The sequence below is a fragment of the Dipodomys spectabilis genome, unplaced genomic scaffold, assembly GCF_019054845.1.
Source record: "Dipodomys spectabilis isolate Male_0828 unplaced genomic scaffold, ASM1905484v1 ptg000059l, whole genome shotgun sequence".
Classification (NCBI taxonomy): Eukaryota; Metazoa; Chordata; class Mammalia; order Rodentia; family Heteromyidae; genus Dipodomys; species Dipodomys spectabilis.
The window spans coordinates 3,620,743-3,639,538 of record NW_024870736.1 but is presented as its reverse complement, the minus strand read 5'-3'; the positions used below and the strand labels follow the sequence as shown (position 1 = coordinate 3,639,538).

The following is an 18,796-nucleotide window of genomic DNA, read 5'->3' as shown; positions in this document are numbered from 1 at the left end:
AGTTTTATAAAACTGTGCCCCTTCGAATCTCCCCCCTACACACACACACACACAGCATTACGGGTTCTAGTTTCACGCAGCAATTTTTATACCCAAAGCCAAGAGGTGAGAGCCCCTATGCTTTTTTTATTTTTCAATCTACATAACAAAATGTTTGCATTTCACTGGGGGGGGGGGGAGGCTGTGAACTGGGGGAGGGGTGGCACATCAGAAGCCACTATTGCAAAGGAAGCCTGCTGAGGTTTCCCACATTGGAAAAACAAAGCTGTGTTCATCTCCCACACTTCTAGTAGTGCAAAGGCACTTTAAGGACTGAACTCATCAAACAAATGCCACGGTAAAGTTACAGAAGATCACTTTCTAATTCCCCTTCAGGCCCGCTGCTTTTAAGCCTAAAGCCTCTGCTAGGGAGCTCTTGAGACCGTTAGGATGCAGGGATAGGAGTTGAACAAATTCACTTTTCAAATCCAAGGGCTTTCACCATACTCCCTCCACATCCAAGTATTGGTAGGAATCATCAACCACTGATGCTCCCAATGACAAACTTGGGAGTGATTTGGCTTTACAAACAACCTGGGAAAGGGGTAGCACAGCAGACTAGCAAGCACTGATCTGGAACTTCCTGAACATACCCCCTTGGAAAAAATAAAAGCATATTGTAGAAACAGAAAGTCTCCTTCCCTTGCTATAAATGCCTATTTCAAATATATTATATATAACATTATATTATATGTATATACATTATGTTCAAGAGACACAGAACTGTGCCTGCTATATAAGTCAACATTCACGACATCTAACAACCAAAGCTGCAGTCAACTTTTCGTGCTGAACCGAGGAGGCCAGGATTTGAGCCCGGAAGCCAAAAGGGGCTCCCTTGTGTTAAAGATTGTCAGAAATCAGAGGAACCGAGGTGTAAAATTCGACTGGCAGCACACTTCAAAATCCTCTCACCCCTCCAGCTTCTAGGGTTCAATCTCTAAGAGGATTTCTTCTAGAAAAAGTTGAAATGCAAAGTCGCGCTACAGAGAGGGGAGGGAGGCCCCTCAATTTCTTCGTTTCTTTCCCCCACATTTCTCTTCTTGCTACCCAGTTCTCTCCCAGAGACTGCAAGTCTCCAGTGCGTGCACAAAGAGTGGGGGTAATTCTATGCTTATCCCTCTAGAATTTTCGAACTTCCCCGCAAGGCTAGTCTGAAAATTCCCCCAACCACAATTATTATCTGCGAGAAAGCGGCCTCACGCGTGTGCAGATGGAATGGCTGGAGGACGCGTTAAGCTCTTGGATCTATTTCATTCTCGTCATCACACCTGCTAATGTCACTGAACCTGCAGCCTGACAGCTCCTCTGAGACGAAATCTGTCCCGCGGGACAAAGTGGGCAGCATATGGCTACTCACCCGCGGGCGGGCCGCCGGCTGTAGCAGCGCATGATGCCCGCACCCATGGGCTGTCAACTGCGAAGTGTGGTGCCGAGTAGCCGGTGGCCCTCAGTGGAGTGTGCAGTCTATTGGGCCAAACCACGGCCCAAGCTCAGGCAGAGATCTCTACTTCCTCCCCCTTTATTTCCAGAGGGTCAGCCAGTGAGGCCAGGTGCAGCAAGGACACCATCTTCCTTACTGGATATAGTCGGGCTGTGACTGCATTCAAAATCCAGCCCTCGGAATCCCGTTCGGGTTGGGAGAAGCTCCGGGTGGGGGGAACGGGAGACCAAGTAACCCAAGTGAGATTGGCCATTGTAGGGGGAAGGGTAGGAGGAAGAGGAGGGGCTGGCGAAACCCCAGTGCCAGCGTCAGGTCAGAGAAGGAATGGGGAAAGGCCAGAGAGAGATGGGGCTCGAGGCCTCGGTGGACATCTGTGAACGGTGGACAGGAAAGGTCTGCGTGGGGCCCCGGAGGACCCAGGAAGTCGGTGGGAACAATGGGAGTCCCTTAGCGGGCAGGGAGTGAGAAGACAAGCCGAGTGCCTACGTAGAGCTCGTGGAGCGCGGGGTCCAACCCCCGCTGGAGAAGGCTAGGCGTGGGTAGGGGCGCGGGCGCGGGCGCGGGCCCGGGCGGCCGGCGCGCGTGTGGTCAGCCCCGCGGTCCTCAGGCTGCCTGGCGCGGGCCAGCGGGGCTCGGCCTTCGGCTCATTCAGAGGCGGCTCTCGCCTCCCATTGGCTACCGCCGCCGTGGCGGGGCGGGGCTCCACTGCCCGGAAAAAATGTAACTGCGTAAAAAAGTCCTCGCCTGGGTGACGGATGCTCAAAAGTTCAGAAGTTTTCCCAATGCTTCCTTAAGCGGTGGGCGCGCGAGAGACAGAAAAGGTGACGCGGGGGCCCGGGAAGGCGGCCGGCGCGCTGCCCCCCAACCCCCGCCCCTGGTTATTTGGCCGCCTTCGCCCGCAGCTCCGGGCAGTCTCCTGGAAGGCGCAAGCAGAGTGACGAGAAGGGAGCCTTCTTGTTTTTATTTTTGGCTCTTTTTTTTTTTTTTCCCCATTTGCGCTTGGAAGTTGCTCCGTGAGTTTCTCCAAGGCGGTCTGTCGCGGGTCCTCGTCCCGCCCTCCCTCCCCCCCCTTACAGCGACCCTCCGCGTCCGGCGTGGGACTCCAGGCCGGAGGTGCCCAAGGAGCTCCAAGGAGCGCAGGGAGAGGCCGTGCAGCCAGAGAGGTCGGGAGAAGGCGGCAGCCGCTGAGCCAAACGCAGCGCGGCGGGCCAGCCCCAGCTCGGCGGGACCAGGACTCGGACTCAGCGGCCGGCGCGGCGCAGAGCGGCGCGGCCGGGCCGGAGCGAGGGTGGGGGGCAGCGGGCTGCGTGGGGCGGCGGCGGCGAGCCGGGGCCATGCAGGCGCGCTACTCCGTGTCCAGCCCCAACTCCCTGGGAGTGGTGCCCTATCTCGGCGGCGAGCAGAGCTACTACCGCGCGGCGGCGGCGGCGGCCGGGGGCGGCTACACTGCCATGCCGGCCCCCATGAGTGTGTACTCGCATCCCGCGCACGCCGAGCAGTACCCGGGCGGCATGGCCCGCGCCTATGGGCCCTACACACCGCAGCCGCAGCCCAAGGACATGGTAAAGCCACCCTACAGCTACATCGCGCTCATCACCATGGCCATCCAGAACGCCCCGGACAAGAAGATCACTCTCAACGGTATCTACCAGTTCATCATGGACCGTTTCCCCTTCTACCGGGACAATAAACAGGGCTGGCAGAACAGCATCCGCCACAACCTCTCGCTCAACGAGTGCTTTGTCAAGGTGCCCCGCGACGACAAGAAGCCGGGCAAAGGCAGCTACTGGACGCTGGACCCGGACTCCTACAACATGTTCGAGAACGGCAGCTTCCTGAGGCGGCGGCGGCGCTTCAAGAAGAAGGACGCCGTGAAGGACAAGGAAGAGAAGGATCGGCTGCACCTCAAGGAGCCGCCGCCTCCGGCTTCGGGCCGCCAGCCTCCGGCCGCACCGCCGGAACCCGCGGACGGCGCCGCGCCGGGACCGCAGCCGCCGCCAGTGCGCATCCAGGACATCAAGACGGAGAACGGTACGTGCCCCTCGCCGCCCCAGCCCCTGTCCCCGGCCGCCGCGCTCGGCAGCGGGAGCGCCGCAGCGGTGCCCAAGATCGAGAGCCCCGACAGCAGCAGCAGCAGCTTGTCGAGCGGGAGCAGCCCCCCTGGCAGCCTGCCCTCCGCGCGGCCGCTGAGCCTGGACGGTGCGGAGCCCGCGCCGGCCCCGCCACCCGCCCCTCCCGCGCCACCGCACCACAGCCAGGGCTTCAGCGTGGACAACATCATGACGTCGCTGCGGGGGTCGCCCCAGGGCGCCGCGGCGGAGCTCGGCTCCGGCCTGCTGGCCTCGGCGGCCGCGTCGTCGCGCACGGGCATCGCACCCCCGCTCGCGTTGGGCGCTTACTCTCCGGGCCAGAGCTCCCTCTACAGCTCCCCCTGCAGCCAGAGCTCGAGCGCGGGCAGTTCGGGCGGTGGCAGTGGTGGCGGTGGCGGCACGGGGGCCGGTGGCGGCGCGGGGACCTACCACTGCAACCTGCAGGCCATGAGCCTGTACGCGGCGGGCGAGCGCAGCGGCCACTTGCAGGGCGCGCCCGGGGGCGCGGGCTCGGCGGTGGACGACCCCCTCCCCGATTACTCCATGCCTCCTGTAACCAGCAGCAGCTCGTCGTCCCTGAGCCATGGTGGGGGAGGCCAGGAGACGGGCCACCACCCAGCGACACACCAAGGCCGGCTCCCCTCATGGTACCTGAACCAAGCAGGCGGAGACCTGGGCCACCTGGCCAGCGCGGCGGCGGCCGCCGCCGCGGGCTACCCCGGGCAGCAGCAGAACTTCCATTCCGTCAGGGAGATGTTTGAGTCCCAGCGGATCGGCTTGAACAACTCGCCAGTGAACGGAAACAGTAGCTGTCAGATGGCGTTCCCGGCCAGCCAGCCCCTGTACCGCGCGTCCGGGGCTTTCGTCTATGACTGCAGTAAGTTCTGACCCCACCCTGGCCCCTCAAAAGCCGAACTTGATGGAACAGCCAAAGCAGGAACAGCCCAAAGAAAACATCAATGCAAAATCGAAACCAAAATTACCCAATTTCAAGAACTCCAGAAAATTCACCAGCCAACACTCCCAAAATTCAAATCGCCAGCACCAGCCCAAAGAAAACTATTTTCTTAAAAGATTAATTCAGAACCACCTCCACTTTGCCTTATCTAAATAAACCAAAGTATAAACGATTTTGTACAGAGACAGCAAAATCATGGTTTATTAAAGGACAGTGTTACTCCAGATAACACGTAAGTTTCTTCTTGCTTTTCAGAGCCTAGCTTTCCTGCGCTTTCCTCTCCCTCCCCCGCCTTTCCTGGCCTCTCACCTGTAAGATAGTATTTGATCTTATGTTGAAAGGAGGGGAAAGTCCCTATATATGAGAATTGCTTTCTTTTTATTCATGGACTTGTTTTAAAATGTAAATTGCAACATAGTAATTTATTTTTAATTTGTAGTTGGATGTTGTGGACCAAACGCCAGAAAGTGTTTCCAAAAACTGACGTTAAAGTGCCTGAAACTTTAAATTGTGCTTTTTTTCCTCATTATAAAAAAGGGAAACTGTATTAATCTTATTCTATCATCTTTCTTTTTGTTGAACATACTCATTGTTTATTAATAAATTGCCATTCAGTTTGAATGAGACCTATATGTCTGGATGCCTTAATAAGCTTTAATATTAAAAAAAATTCAGAGATACACTAGGAATTTGTATTCACCCACATCTCTGAATATTGGGGAAACCCTCTGATTAGTCCATGTCAAATTTAGCTAAAAGTTTTTTGTTGTTGTTTTTAGATTTTTCTGGCAGCATCTTCTGCAAAATGTACTGTAGTCAATTGCTTTGAGGGTAGTTTAAAAAAATTCCTAAACAGATCTGAGTTGGCATATAAACAAATACTTTTTCAGTAATGACTGAACATGATTTGGAAATTTTAAGCCTATGAATCAGCAGCAGTCTCATCACAGTGTTACCTGTGTGTAGAGATGCAGATGTGCCTCAAGATACTCACAGATGGGGATTTGGCTCCTCTGTCCCGTATACAATTTCAGTGTTGAGTACCTTATACACCCCTTGTGAGCCAGATGTGGAATAGATTTTTCCTATTAATTTCAGTACTTTGGAAGAGGAAAAAATATACCTGTTTTTAAATGTATGTATATAATTCATTCATATTTACAGCCCTTCGTGTGATACATAGAAGGGTTGCTTTTTTAAAATATAAATATTGCAAGTTGGAAAGAAATATTTAATCTTTGGGAAACTCTTTTAGAAGATATGTTTGTAGAAAATTATTATGGAAAAAGATTTAAAGCAATAACAAAAAGGAAAGAGACGGGCAGGGGCAGAACATCTTAGTCCAGGGTGCTTCCCCGCTCCCCTCCCAACCAATTTTTCTTGTTAATTTACAGTTAAACCCAGGGGGCAATTCAGATGGGCCCTCCCCCACTTTTGTAAATAACCCAGGAAATGTAATAAATTCATTATCTTAGGGTGATCTGCCCTGTCAATCAGACTTTGGTGAGATGGCGATTTGATTACAGACATTCAGGGCCTTTAAGTTTGTTTTCGAGATAATGCAGTTTCCTATCTGCCGCTCCTATCTAGAGGCAACACTTAAGCAGTAATTGCTGTTGCTTGTTGTCAAAATTTGATCATTGTTAAAGGATTGCTGCAAATAAATACACTCTAATTTCAGTCAAAAATTGCTTTACGTGGCCTCTGATTCGCTCGGTCTCCTCCCCCAGAGCCGAAACCTAATAGCCGGAAAGATCGCCGCGGCCCTGGCGCGGTGTCTCTTCGGGTCAAGCCGGCTGGGGCCGCCTCGCGGGTGCCTTTAGGTCAATACTGGGCCGTAGCCCTAGGTCTCGGGGCTGCCGGGAACTTCGTCGAACCGCCCTTTTGGGGAGACAGGGGTGAGGAGGATGGGCAAGAAGTGGAGGCGCACCTTGCTTCATCATGGGGAGATGAGCGTGGAGTTGGGAATTGTGGACCGAGTGTGATAGCCAGAGACGGCTTGTCGAGGGCTGGATTGGGGGCGGTAGCAGGTGACCCGCGGCCTGGCCCCACAGACGGGTTGAGCGACCCAAGACCCGGCCACTGGAGATGGTACAGGGGCAAAAGTGTCTAGTTCCACCGTCTGGAGTTGGGGGGGAAGGGGGAGGGAAGCGGAGACCCGCGGCCCGCCGCCGGCTTTCCGGCTGGGGCGCTTCTCTGCAGCCGACCCTTCGGAGTGGCGTCGGGCCGGACGCCGGCCTCGGGACGCCGCTGGCCGACGGAACTCTCTTCCCTAATGAGCTGTAATTACTCGCGGCGGCCCACCGCTTCTGTTTGCGTTTGGAGCGGCTTCCTCCTCCCACGCCCGCCCCGGCCCTCCGCCTCCTCCCCGGGCTCCCGCTGGTGTCTCCGCCTGAAATGAGATGTTTGGGAGAAAATAGCGAGAGCTGTTAGGTTTGATGGGTTAATCACAGGTTGGCTCGGGTGCCGGGAAGACTGCGCGGCGCGGAAGGTGGCAAAGAGCCGGCGCGTGAGTGCGGGGCCCAGGGTGGAGAGACGCGCGCGAGGCCCAGGCAGCCCGCTCCGACGCTCCCGCTTCCTCCCCGAGCGCCGCCTTTGTTTTGGAAGAAACACGTGTGTTTAGGAGCCCGGCTAGGGTGGAAAGGTCACAGGCACTTCATTGCTCACGGTGACAGCGCGCCCCGCCGCACCCCTGGCTCCCTGGTCCACCCGCCAAGGCCGCGCAGGAGCTGCCCCAGGCCGGTTCTGGGGCCCAGGCAGCCTCCGCGGTGGGCCGCGTCCTCGCGAGGCGTAGGAAGTCGGATTGCAGAGGACAGAAATCACTGGGCAGTGACTTTGCGGGGTGTCGCTAAGCGCAACGGACTCGAGAAGCCTAGAGCACGTTCAGCGGTCCACGTGCCCGAGACCCTCCTCGTCTTCTCTAGCATGGTCTGGCTGCCCTGAGAAAGTGCCGGCCTTCATCAGTCGGGGCCTAGGCCTACCTCGGGCCTGGAGAGCCGGGTGGTCTTAGGGCTCAGCCCAGCATCTGCTAACTCCTGCATACCGGGGTGCCTCTAGCTCGTCATTATGGCCTGCGTGAGAGCAGGCTGAGGAGGGGAAGCCCAGAGAGGAAAAGAACGGATCGGGCCCCAACTTCGGGCTGCTAGGCTACTGAATGGGCTAAGGGTGTGCCTAATTCTTCCTTTCTGGGCAAATGGGGGATTGTGGCTTTTTTGGCGCTTGAGGAACCTTCACGCAAGCAGCTCCTGGGAGTGTGCCTTGCTTGCACGAGGAGAGCTTGCTGACTTTCTCTTTGGTTTGAAAGTTTGAAAAATTGGGCATAGAAGACATATGTGTCTCGGAAGGTATTGGTGTGACAAATATATGCATAGTTAATTTCGCCAGTTACCTACCTGATCCTTCCACACTGGAAGAGTCTGTTCATTCTTCTGATGCTTGAAACCCCATGTATGTGATGGTTATTTTCATTATCACCACATTTGGATTCCCATATACACCTGAAGAAAAATCAATTCCTGACAATCTTATTGAACTTGGAATTATTTATTCCTTAGTGATTTGCACCTTTAATTGACTATTTTAACTGAGAGAAAGAACATTTGGGAAATAGCTTTCAGAGGACAAGTAGGACCCAGGGTGGGGAATTTTGCAACTTGCCTGTGTAGAAAACTTTAGGAGAGTATTTTCTTTTTGTCCTGTGCATAGAATGGATGTGCATTAATTTTCTTCGCAGTTTATACCATGAGCACACAAATGTCAGCATGGTACATGTCATATAAAATCTCATATATTGTGTGTTGCACATGGGCTAGGAATGCGTGCTGTTACATAGTTAGGCCTTTAAAAAAATGGGTGGCATGCAAACAAGCATACGTTTTACAATTTATCATTTCAGTGTGTGTCATTAATGCTTATGTTTGCAGAGGAATAAGTCACTTTTGTCCTAGTCTCCTATAAGTTCTTGGCTGTTTTCTGTCAGGTCAGAAACAGGAGTCAGGAAATAGGAATGTCTTTTGGTCCTTTTAGACACCCCTAACTAAGGAAAGGATGAGGCACCTCTCTTCCCCACCCTTTCTGCTTAGTTGGGGGAAGAGTTTTGGTTTTTAAGGTTCCATTTGTTTTGTTCCTAATGGTATAAAACCTTGAGAGACACTGAACTCTGGGGGTTTGTACTGCCTGTTAATGGCCTTACTAAAGCAAGGCTAGTTTGAATGACTGTGTTTCTTTTCCCTCACCCTATATCTTAGATCTAGAGGAGGGGTTCCCATTTGCTTTTAAGTTCCCCACATCAAGGTCCCTATTTTCCAAAAACCTCACTGGATTCTGCCCAGGGTTACAAGGCCAGCTTTTGCTTCTTTCTTTTGCTCTCTCCTTCCCTTCCTTCCCTCTCTTCCCTTCCCTTCTCCTCCTTCCTTCCCTCCCTCCCTCCTTTCCTTCCTCCTTTTTTTTTTCTTTCCTTCTTTCTTTTTTTCCTACCTCCTCATTTCATGGCTGGTTCATGAGCCATTAGCTCTTCTTGCCTGGCCGTAAACAAATGTCCTGTTAGGGGCAAGATTGATGATGACCAAGTAATAAAGCTGGCCAGGCAGGAGAGAATATGATTCAGCAGGGGCAAGTCACATTAGGAGAAAATGTACCAAGAGATATATCAGAGGCTTCACCCCACCACGTCATATTGAGGGCAAGGGGAAGGTGAAGGGGTCCCAAAGCTCAGGAGAGCTCCCAAGAAGGGGAGTCTGATTTACTCAGACAATGGCTACTTGACAGGAAAGGAAACCTACTGAGATTTGTCATGGGCCCAAATGTCAGCATAAGAATCCTGTAGCCCTGCAATCTCCTACTTGGATTTATAATGCAGCCAGTACTTTGTGCTCGGAGGCTGCATTAGTGTCATTTTTGTTGAGCTACTCAGGCTTTCTTTGCTATTTGGAATTTCTGTGAGCCCAATTCCCCATCCCATTTGCTTCAGCTCTCTTTACCAGTGTGTATGTAACAGAACCATTAACTTCTGTCCCTCTCTTTCTCTCTCTCCTTTCATCCTTCTTTCCCCATAGAAGTTCTTAGGACTGATTTTTTTTTTTTCCCCAAAGTCCTCATTTCTGGCTTATACCATCTCTGTTGGTCCCCATTACCCAGCTCCTCTGAGCCTCCTGGGGATACAACCATGACCTCAAGCTTGTGCCCAGGCCTAGAGTTACCCTGGAGCAGGGTAGGCAGGTTCGAGGTCTGAGTGTGACAGGAAAAGAACAATACTTAATTAAATGAATTCCAGCTCCAAAACCCATTTAAGAGAATGAAAGCTGCAACTCTACCAACGTTCTCAATGTGATTAGGAGTGGAAAATTGAGCAAAATGCACCATGTCGGACTTATTGGAAACCAAAATAAGGCCCAACTGAAAACCTTTGTGGCTTCCTTTCCTATCTTACCTTGTCTCCAAAAAGAAACTCTGTTTTATATTTTTTGTTGTTTACTAGATTTTTTCCCTCACTGATTTTAAATTTGCAGCATATTGAGCGTATTATGGTGATGCAGTAGGATCTGGAATTTCCTTGCATCTAGCCTGTCTTGGAGGCCTTGGAGCTCCCCTGAGGAGTGCTCCAATCTTCGTGGCCTGAAAGAACACCTAACATTGCTTCTAGTGAAGACTCTCTGGGATGACAGGAAATCCTCAGGAAGGTGCCTCCTCTTCTGGGGAAGATCTTGCTGTGAGCTGGGCAACTGCCTCTTCACCCAGGCCTCTTGGGACTAGACTTCCTACCCTCTTCTCCTAGCTGTTCTATAGGTGGCCGCTCCCAGGAAGGGGACTGGTTGGGCTGGAGTGGATTTAACTTGGCTCTACTTGGGTGGGCACAGGAAGGCAATTTGTGAGGCCAGCAAGTGTAGCCGCTGGCTTGACCTAGTGTTGGGACCTTGGGTAGGGTAGGAAGGAAGGCAGGCGGGTGGCCCAGCAGGGTACTTGAATGTGGGAAAAAGGATTTGGTGTGTGTATGTTGGGGGGGGGGGAACAGATCAAGAGATTGGGCGGAGCTGAAGAGAGACACCGAAAGCAAGTGAGAATCCCCCCATCCTGTTACATACTCTAGGGAAAAGCAGGAAAACTACACATTTGGCTCCATTAACTCCTAAGGCCTCTGCATTTCCTTCAGTATAAAAGCAAGTCTCCCTCTCAAAGACTGAGGCTGTTCAGGGCTACAGGAGTGCAAGCTCAAGCTCAACTGGGGTGTGGAACACATTTCAGTGACAATTGATTTTTTTTTTTTTAACAATTGCTGTAGAGAAAAAAAGTAAAATCTGGTCTCTGAGGGGAGCACAAACGACTGGGCTCTTGGAGGGCTGGTGCCTGAGGATGTGTGCAGGGATCACATCAGTTCCCTAAGCCTAGTTCATAGCCAGGGTTTATACCGGGATGTTTTTGCAGCAGCTGGGCACATAGGACAGCAGTGGCTGCAGAGCTGAAGACTTCTTTGGGATTCTAAAGATGAGTTTTGTTGCTACCTGTGAAGGATACGCCATGCACAATGAGAGGAGTTGGGTTAACTCAGGCAGAAGGTGTCACTGCCAGATCTTCAGCCCTGTGTCCCAAGGAGAGCTGGGAAGGCGAAAAGCCCTGTTGCATGTTCCATAGCCAAGGGCAATGTGAGTGCTAGATATTCCCATAGACACCTTGGGGACTGATGTCCTGGCTCACCAGACCTTTTCCCATTCCTAGGGCGCTCTGTACCACCTACTTCTCCCACTCTCGGTCAGGGTTCAAGGACGACCAGGAAGTGCAAAGTAGTGTTTTCTGTGACAGAAGAATAATGAGACACTTGCTTGCTGATTTCAGAGCAGACCTATCCACCCTCCAACTCTGGATCCCAGTTCTCAGAGCAGCCAGAGGAATAAGGCCTTTGTCTCCTCTTTAGTGCAGCCACTTGCTCCCGGTACTGTTAGGGACATGGCACAACAGGAAAGCATCACCAGAAATCCCTTTCCAGTCTGCTTCCTTGCCATAAAAAGCCAGACTCCGGCCGGGGTCCTGACCCCTTCCAAATATACATAGTCTTCATAGTCTTGCCCGTGACTGCTGCTCCAGTCTCAGCTCGGACATGCTGCTTCCTTTAAGGCCAGCTAGGCACCGGCGCCTCCCTTGGGGCAGCACGAATCAGTGGAGCCCTGATTTCAGTTGCCTTTCCAGATTCCCTGGACCCTGGTTCTCCTACTTTTGGCCTGGTGGCTGCTGCGCACTGATGTCTGCATGATTCCAGAGTGCACTGGCATTTTAGCCTGGCCATGGGCTAGGTACTTTTCTTGAGATGAACAGTGCTTCCTCATCTCTCCAGGTTTACTGGGCTCCACTGAGTTTAGGCAGCATGAAATTGTGCATGCTGGATCTGTGTAGCCATGAGAGCCAGAGCTGACACTCCTGATGCATACTTGGTGCTAGCAGGAGTGTGTGTGTGTGTGGGGGGGTTGTTAGTGTCCCAATAGCCTGTACCCTGTGTTCAGTGCCAAAGCATGGAATAACAGAATCTAAGAGCCTTACCTGAGATGGTAAGCTATTGAGTGTTGAGCAGGGTTGTTGGGCCCCACCGCAGCAAAATTATCTCATGAAAGATGGATAGCCTTGCACCCCAAGCTGTGCCTTGGCCCTGATAGTCAAAGATCAAAAGGTCTGCTATATGTGACCCTTGACCCCAGAGGAAGGGTGGGAGTACAGGAGTAGGCCGAAGGGCCTGGTCCTTGGCTCCCAGCAGAGACTAGCCCTGGAAGAGTGCATGGTAAGCCCCTTGCTGTGCTATTGTTAACCAGAACCTTGTATAGGTTTTTGTTGAGTAAAGCCCAGTCACAGTGTGCCTCCCAGAAAGAGAGCTTACAGTGCAGGCCTGAAGGTGAGGAGGGCAGCCATATGTCCTGCAGATTTCTGGACAGTCTGGCAACCAGGAACAGCAAGAGGGCAATGTTCCTCCATACCCCAAAGGCAAACTCCTGAATGTGAACTCCATGCTCTGAGTTATATGCTGGGGAGGGAGCTAGGTAGGAAGCCCTGCCTCCTACTCCCAGAAGAGACTCAGACTGTGTGTATCTCAAGGATACTGTGGACCCGTGGGAAGTTAGGAGTAAGGACGGGTGGGCCAGCTCCCAGAATTGCAGAGTGTTACAGTTGTCCTGCTGCTTGGGAAAGTTCTCCTCGACCCCAGTGATGAAAATTCCCAAGATCCAGAGATGTGGGCGGCATGTTGGGACTTGCTGATCTGTTTGTAAGACATGCACAGGCAGGCATACCAATCTTCATGTTAAACCTGGATGGGAGCTTTTGGTGGAGCAATTAAAACTGCAGCTCAGGTCCTGGAAAATATGTGGCATGTGAACTTGAACTCGATGGACTACACTATAAAATTTTCCAACTGTGCTTGGAATTCTCAAATACAATAGTGCCTTGGGTGACTTGAGGGTTTGGATTTTTTTTGGGGGGGGGGTGTTAGAAAATGGCGTTAAAATACACCAGTTATTCTTTATTTTAATAATTCATTAATTTGGTGGGTGTTGTGAGTGAACAGAGGGCCTCAAATGCTATACCAGGCAAGCACTCCAATGCCAAGCTACACCTTCAGGCCCACGGTTATTACTTTAAAATGAAAATCTGAACTATGCCTCTGAGCTTTAATGACACAAGAAAAGTCATATGTACCTATGGCTTATCAACTGACTAGTTTTCAGGGCTTTGGCAGTAGATATTGGTAAAGGTGATTAAATGGAACAAAAAGGAGCCCTAAGCAATTTCTGTTCATGAGAGCTGGCCCTGCTCCTCACCTGACCAGCAATCCTGATTCCTAAGGGGCCCGCCCTCAGCCCAGCCTTACCTCTTGAAACACCTTAGCACTTCCTTAAGGTCAGCAGCCCACACTGCAGTGCTAAATGACCTGAATAGATGCAGAGGTGTCACAGGTTTTTTAGGCTGGGCCTAATTCTAGCTCTGTTGCATAACTTCTTAAAGGCAAAGGGCAGCAGACTAATCTGGCAGGCAGATCAGTTGGAGAGTGAGGCCACTGAATGTCCAAAGTGTCTATGCACATTTTTCTCTGCCTGTGAATAAATATAGGTCTGACTGCCTTGGCAGAGCATTTGTGTATAGTGAGTTTTTAACTTTTTCTTTTTTTTAAAAAATCAAGGTAGGAAATGTTTTGTAATAGTAAAAATGAATAGTTTTTAGGCAAGAAAAAAAAAGAAAACTTTCACTATACAAAAAATTACATCAGATTAAGGTAGAAGAAACCTATTTATTAATGATGGCTACATGAAATTTTCCACGGCACAGAAAACAAATCTGATGTTTTTCTACTTTTAAACACAGTCATACAGGGTCAGGAAGCCAAAGGAATAGTGAGAAAGTTTAAATTTTGTTTCCTTCAAAAAATACGAATTAAACAATATGGCATTGCTGGTATCCTTAATGCTGCCTAGAATATTTCTAGTGTTCCCAGAGGACCTAACTATGGCTTTGGGCTAAAAAGCCACAACTTATTGAATTAAATCGGGGCACTGAAGCTGAAATTTCTGAAATGGCCTCTCATGTGTGAGATGGAGATTCAGGTGGTCAGAGGACAGGGAGTGCCTGTCTGGCAGGGTCAAAACTATGGGGCATATGATTATTCGTGAGAATTCTTCATACCCTGTGTGACAGTAGAGTTTCTAGCTGTATTTGGGAGTGTGACTGTGTGAGATGGCATGTTTGTGAGTAGATAAGTGTTTGAGTCTGTGTGACAACATGTGCCTGTATGTGACCAGTGTGTAGGTCTAGGCTACCAACTGGCCCCATCCTGGAGTTCAGCCTCCAGTGGAGCATCTGCTTCTAATTAGGAGCATCCCACTTGGGAGCTGAAGAAGACAGGCTCATGCTGGGGTGGCTTTGAGAACTGGGTGGGCCAGTTCAGGCTATTCCGGTTCTGCTCCATGCAGACTGGCCAGCAGACTCTCACAGGACTGAGGCAACAACCCCCAAAGCCCTCTCTCTCCACCAGCCCCAGGAGCCCTAATCCTCCCCCATCATAAACCTGCCTGTGAAGATGTTCAAACATAGTTCACCCACACTCACATATGCATGTGTAAAGGCTGGAATTCCATTTGCTGTAAAGTTTTATTTTTCTTGGAGGGGGATTGAGGGGGAGAAGCACCCAGATTTAACTTGTTCTAAGGAAAAACTTGAAGCAAGGAGTACACCTGTACACACATCTTTGATTGCTGTCTGTTCAGAGCATTTATGTATTTAGCTTTCTATAGCTGTATACTACATGGCTCAGGAGTAGGCCTGTGGTTGTGCTGAGGCCCCCTAAATGATACATCCAGTGAGGCCTGGTCCTGTGATCTGTGGCTGCGCCTTAAACCTCTTTATTGTAACTTCTAATTGATGTGGGTGTAGTTCAGTGTTTAGCACAATGGTAGCATATATTAGACACCGGCTATAAACTGGTTCGATAAATAAATTAGGTTTAAAAAATAACCTAGTACTGATGAAAAGAGGTTGGAAATGAGAATTGTATGATTCTTGAATACAGGGCAAGGAATGGGCTGGAAGACCCCAGAGTTGGTTGTGGCATAGCGGTTCCAACAGTATTTACTTACCTGGAAGTTTATTCTTCTAAAGTAATTTCTCCTATGTAATTTCTCCAGTTGCCTTCAAACATAGTGGGAGCCCAATGGATCTCATTATGGAGACAAGAGGGGTCAGACTGTCAGTTCGTCAGTTTATTATTACCAGGAAAGGAAGGCTCAGCTGAGTCTTGTGGTCTTCCCAGCAGGGGCTTTTTCAAATGCCCTAAGGCCTGGATTCTTGCATTGTGGTTTGGGGCCCCAAAAGCTGCCTTTATAACGAAGAAAAACCAGCGAGTCTGTTAATGCTAGTTCACAGAAAGATTTTATTTGATAAGAAAAGAGACATACAATTTGAAGGCCCCAAAATTAAAGTTGTCTAGTAGTGACACAATTTCAAGTAAAGTGATTATATGATTAAAACACTTTGATTTTACAAAACCATTTGGAGGAGGCTTCGTCAAAAGCGACTGGAACTGTGGAGTGTCATGTCCCGGCTGCTGCAAACCACGGTGTCCCTCTTGCGCCCTGCCCGAGGGGACGACGCGGTGGAGGCCAGAGTCGCGGGGGAGTGGCTGGATCGCACGTCCTGCCTGGATCGTCGCATCTCTGGTCTGCGCCCGTCGATTCCCCGCGGGCCGCTGATCGAAGGCCCAACCGCCTGCCCGCCGCTCTAGGCATTGGGGTTGTTCCTCATGAGCTCCACGTCGGCTTGCACCATCTCTCTCACCAGCTCCTACAACCCGAGACACCCGTGGGCGGTGGGGGAGGAGTTCCTGCCACTCCCGGTGCCTCCCTCGCTCCGGGTGGTGGCTCTCCCGAGGCCTCCGGCCCCTCCCCTCCCCGGCTGCGGTCCCCGGGTACAGCGCTGGGCTCACCTGGAACGGCCGCTCCAGAGCCTGGCGGGGCCGCCCCGCCCCGCCCCGTCCCGTCCCGTCCAGTCCCAGCCGGGCCGGCGAGGAGCCGGCCCGCCGGTCCCAGCGAAGGAGACACTTACATCAAAGGCGACGCGGGGCTTCCAGTTGAGCTTCTGTTTCGCCTTGCTGCAGTCTCCCTGCAGAAAGTCCTGCAGGAGGGAGGACAGGGGGCGGTGAGGCGGGCGGGGCGGCCGCGGCCGTCCGAGCTCCCTCCCCAGCAACGCTCTCGGTTCCCCGCTTTTTGGTCCGGGCCGGGCCCGGCCGGTCGCCCCGTGAGGAACGCGCCGCACAAACCTGCACGCACCGTGACTGTGCGGCCCCGGCTACCCCGCCCTCCCGCTCAGCCCCTGGCCCGACAGCGTCCAACGACTCTTAATGGCTTAAAAAATGCATTAAGCTGTCGGGACGCGGCCGTGAGAACAGTTTCGAATTTCTGTACTTCTCCGGCCAGAGCCGGGAGTAAATCTTCCCGCTGGTCTCCCAGGGCTGGGGGGTGGGGTGGGCACGCCCCGGGCACCGGCTTTCCACGCGCTTCTCCCCAGAGCCACCGCCACGCGGGGGCGGGACCCAGAGCGAGGAGGCGCACGGCCCGGCCCCGGCTCTCGGCAGCGGGCAGCTGGGATGGAGCGGTAGCTTGTCGGTTCCCAGCCCGCCGCCCTGCGCAGCGCGTCCCGGGCGGCGGCCCCAGCTTTTCTGGCCGCAGCCGGGCTAGTGCGCTCTGCCCGAGGCACACCCACAGCTCATAAACCGAAACCTAGCTTTCCACAGCAATGTAAACATTCCTTTCACCCGGGGCACCTACTCCACTCCCATTCTCTTCTATCAGAAAATCCCGGTCTCCCGCCACTTGCTGCTATTCTCCACCCACCAGCAAGCCGCAAGTAGCAGTTTGAAATCACTGCTCTTCGGAGCCCGGCAGCTCTGACCCTTCTCGAGCTTCTTTGTACCCCTCAGAGCTTCCAGACAGCTACGTGGAGGGCAGAGTTAACATTTATGCGATCCTCCAGCTGGGACTTCGTGTGCTTAGTTCTTGAGTTCATCAACCTGGGCGACAGGAGCCTTGTCAAAACGCAAAAAGGAGATGGATGGCTCGGACCTGCCTTCTCAGCCCTGCCCTCACAGGGAGGGAAACCCAAGCCCAAAGGGATTCGCGGGGAGTTCTAGAGAAACAAGGGAAGTTCATTTCTATCCATTCTACAAGCGACCTTGAAAGACGATTAGAAAATAGGTAGAGCAAAAATGAATTCTGTATCTTAGCTTTTGCTCACCAATTTTACTCTTTTTCCGCTATGGGATTTCAGACGTGCATCTCTTATGTTTTCCTCAGAATAACCCTCTCTACTGCTTTCCTTCCCTTTCTTTATTACAGGCCTCTGCAGTCTGAATTAGATGAAGGCTGGGATGAAAATTGCAAGATGACTAACAAGAGGGAAGAAAGTTGGGAAAGGAGGAAGGGAAAGAAGAAAGGAGAAAAAAGAAAATGACTGGGATACATACTTTTAGAAGCGAGATAAACACTTAGCTTTTGCACACTCATTATCAAAGGGCGAATAAGAGAATCCTCAAACCAGAGGATGTGAAAACAATATAAAAGTGATACTCCATTAAGATAGTTTTAGCCACTTATGTTAAAGAACAACCTAAACCAGTTATATCAAGTGAAAGTAACATAACCAAGTTGCTACTGAAGGCCTCTCCTGCTCACTTGCTCCAGATTCTTCTGAATTTGAGGGGCAAGGGCACTTTGTTCCAGGATTATCATGCGAAGGTCGGGGTGCCTGCATGCTCAGTGCTCTCTTTGGAGCTCAGCCTTCCCCAGCAGAGGTTGTCCAGACCCCACTTCTGCGTATCTGTCTTTCTGCCTGAAACCATGCTCCAGCAGAGGACATTCAGGGACTCTCATTCTTAATCATCCATCATTGCTTTTTAGGCTTGAATAAATCAAACTCCCCAAAGCTTCGCATTTCACAATACACTGAAGTACCCATTTCCTCCCCAGGGTGTTAACCAGAGTGAAGCAAGTTATTTCTCCTGGCCTAAAAGTCCATATACAGATTTCTCAGGAAAGGTAGGATACAAAAATTAGCAATTAGCAATTGAACACAGTGCTACATGGAGCTGCCAATGTAAGTGAAAAAAACAAACCCAAGTAATTTATTTCTTTTTCCTTTCCCTAAATAAACTTATATATACTTTTACAATGCTTCTCTTTACTGTAAGAGTCACACAAAGATATTCATTCTTTTTTCCCAGAGGAAGCTGTGCAATGTGGACTCATGAAGCAACTGAGTCCTCCCCTCCCCTCTCTCAATCCTATGGCAGCTACACGGCTGGGAGAAACACAGTTATTGTTTAAAAACATAACACTGGCTGTAAATCAACTAGCACTACATAGGATGCAATTCATGGCTGTGAACTTATAGTTAGCAAAACCCTAAAACCCAGTTTGGCTTCAAATGATCTCAGTAGGCTTGGGAAAGGGAGCTTTGTATTGTAATTATGTTTCCTGTATTTTTCTACAAGTAGCTCATAATATAAAAACAACCAGGGAACTACAATTAAGGAAAAAGAAAAATGGTTTTCAAAAGCTTAGAAACAGACATTGCTACCATACGCTGTAAAAGTATTTCATTGAAACTAGAGACGGGCCCCGTTAAACTTCCCAATTTAGTTTTGAGCCCAGCTCTTATACTGCAGTCTAGCCGCTTCCTTTAACCTCTGCCAAAGCTCTGTCTCCCTGAAATTTAATTAGACCAAGAGACCTTGGGAAGGAAGAG

The 18,796-nt window shown here is 51.1% G+C and overlaps 2 protein-coding genes across 2 annotated transcripts in view; one reads left to right on the top strand and one right to left on the bottom strand.

Moving 5' to 3' along the window:
* The first annotated feature begins 2,779 nt into the window (after positions 1-2,779).
* Foxc1 (forkhead box C1) lies at positions 2,780-6,213 on the top strand. Its single transcript, XM_042680362.1, has one exon. The coding sequence runs from the start codon at positions 2,818-2,820 to the stop codon at positions 4,459-4,461; it is 1,644 nt and encodes a 547-aa protein (XP_042536296.1). The 5' UTR covers positions 2,780-2,817; the 3' UTR covers positions 4,462-6,213.
* Positions 6,214-15,404: 9,191 nt separating this feature from the next.
* The window catches only part of Gmds (GDP-mannose 4,6-dehydratase), a 552,983-nt gene continuing 549,591 nt past the window's right edge, over positions 15,405-18,796 (bottom strand). Inside the window, exons 10-11 of the mRNA XM_042680355.1 lie at positions 16,100-16,168; positions 15,405-15,838 (exon numbers count right to left, since the gene is read on the bottom strand). Coding sequence (XP_042536289.1) covers positions 15,776-15,838; positions 16,100-16,168 — 132 coding nt within the window. The 3' untranslated portion in view covers positions 15,405-15,775. The remainder of the gene's footprint in view (positions 15,839-16,099; positions 16,169-18,796) is intronic.

Excerpts from the sequence above, each read along its gene's own strand:
- Foxc1 (XM_042680362.1), top strand. The coding sequence starts at position 2,818 with ATGCAGGCGCGCTACTCCGTGTCCAGCCCCAACTCCCTGGGAGTGGTG.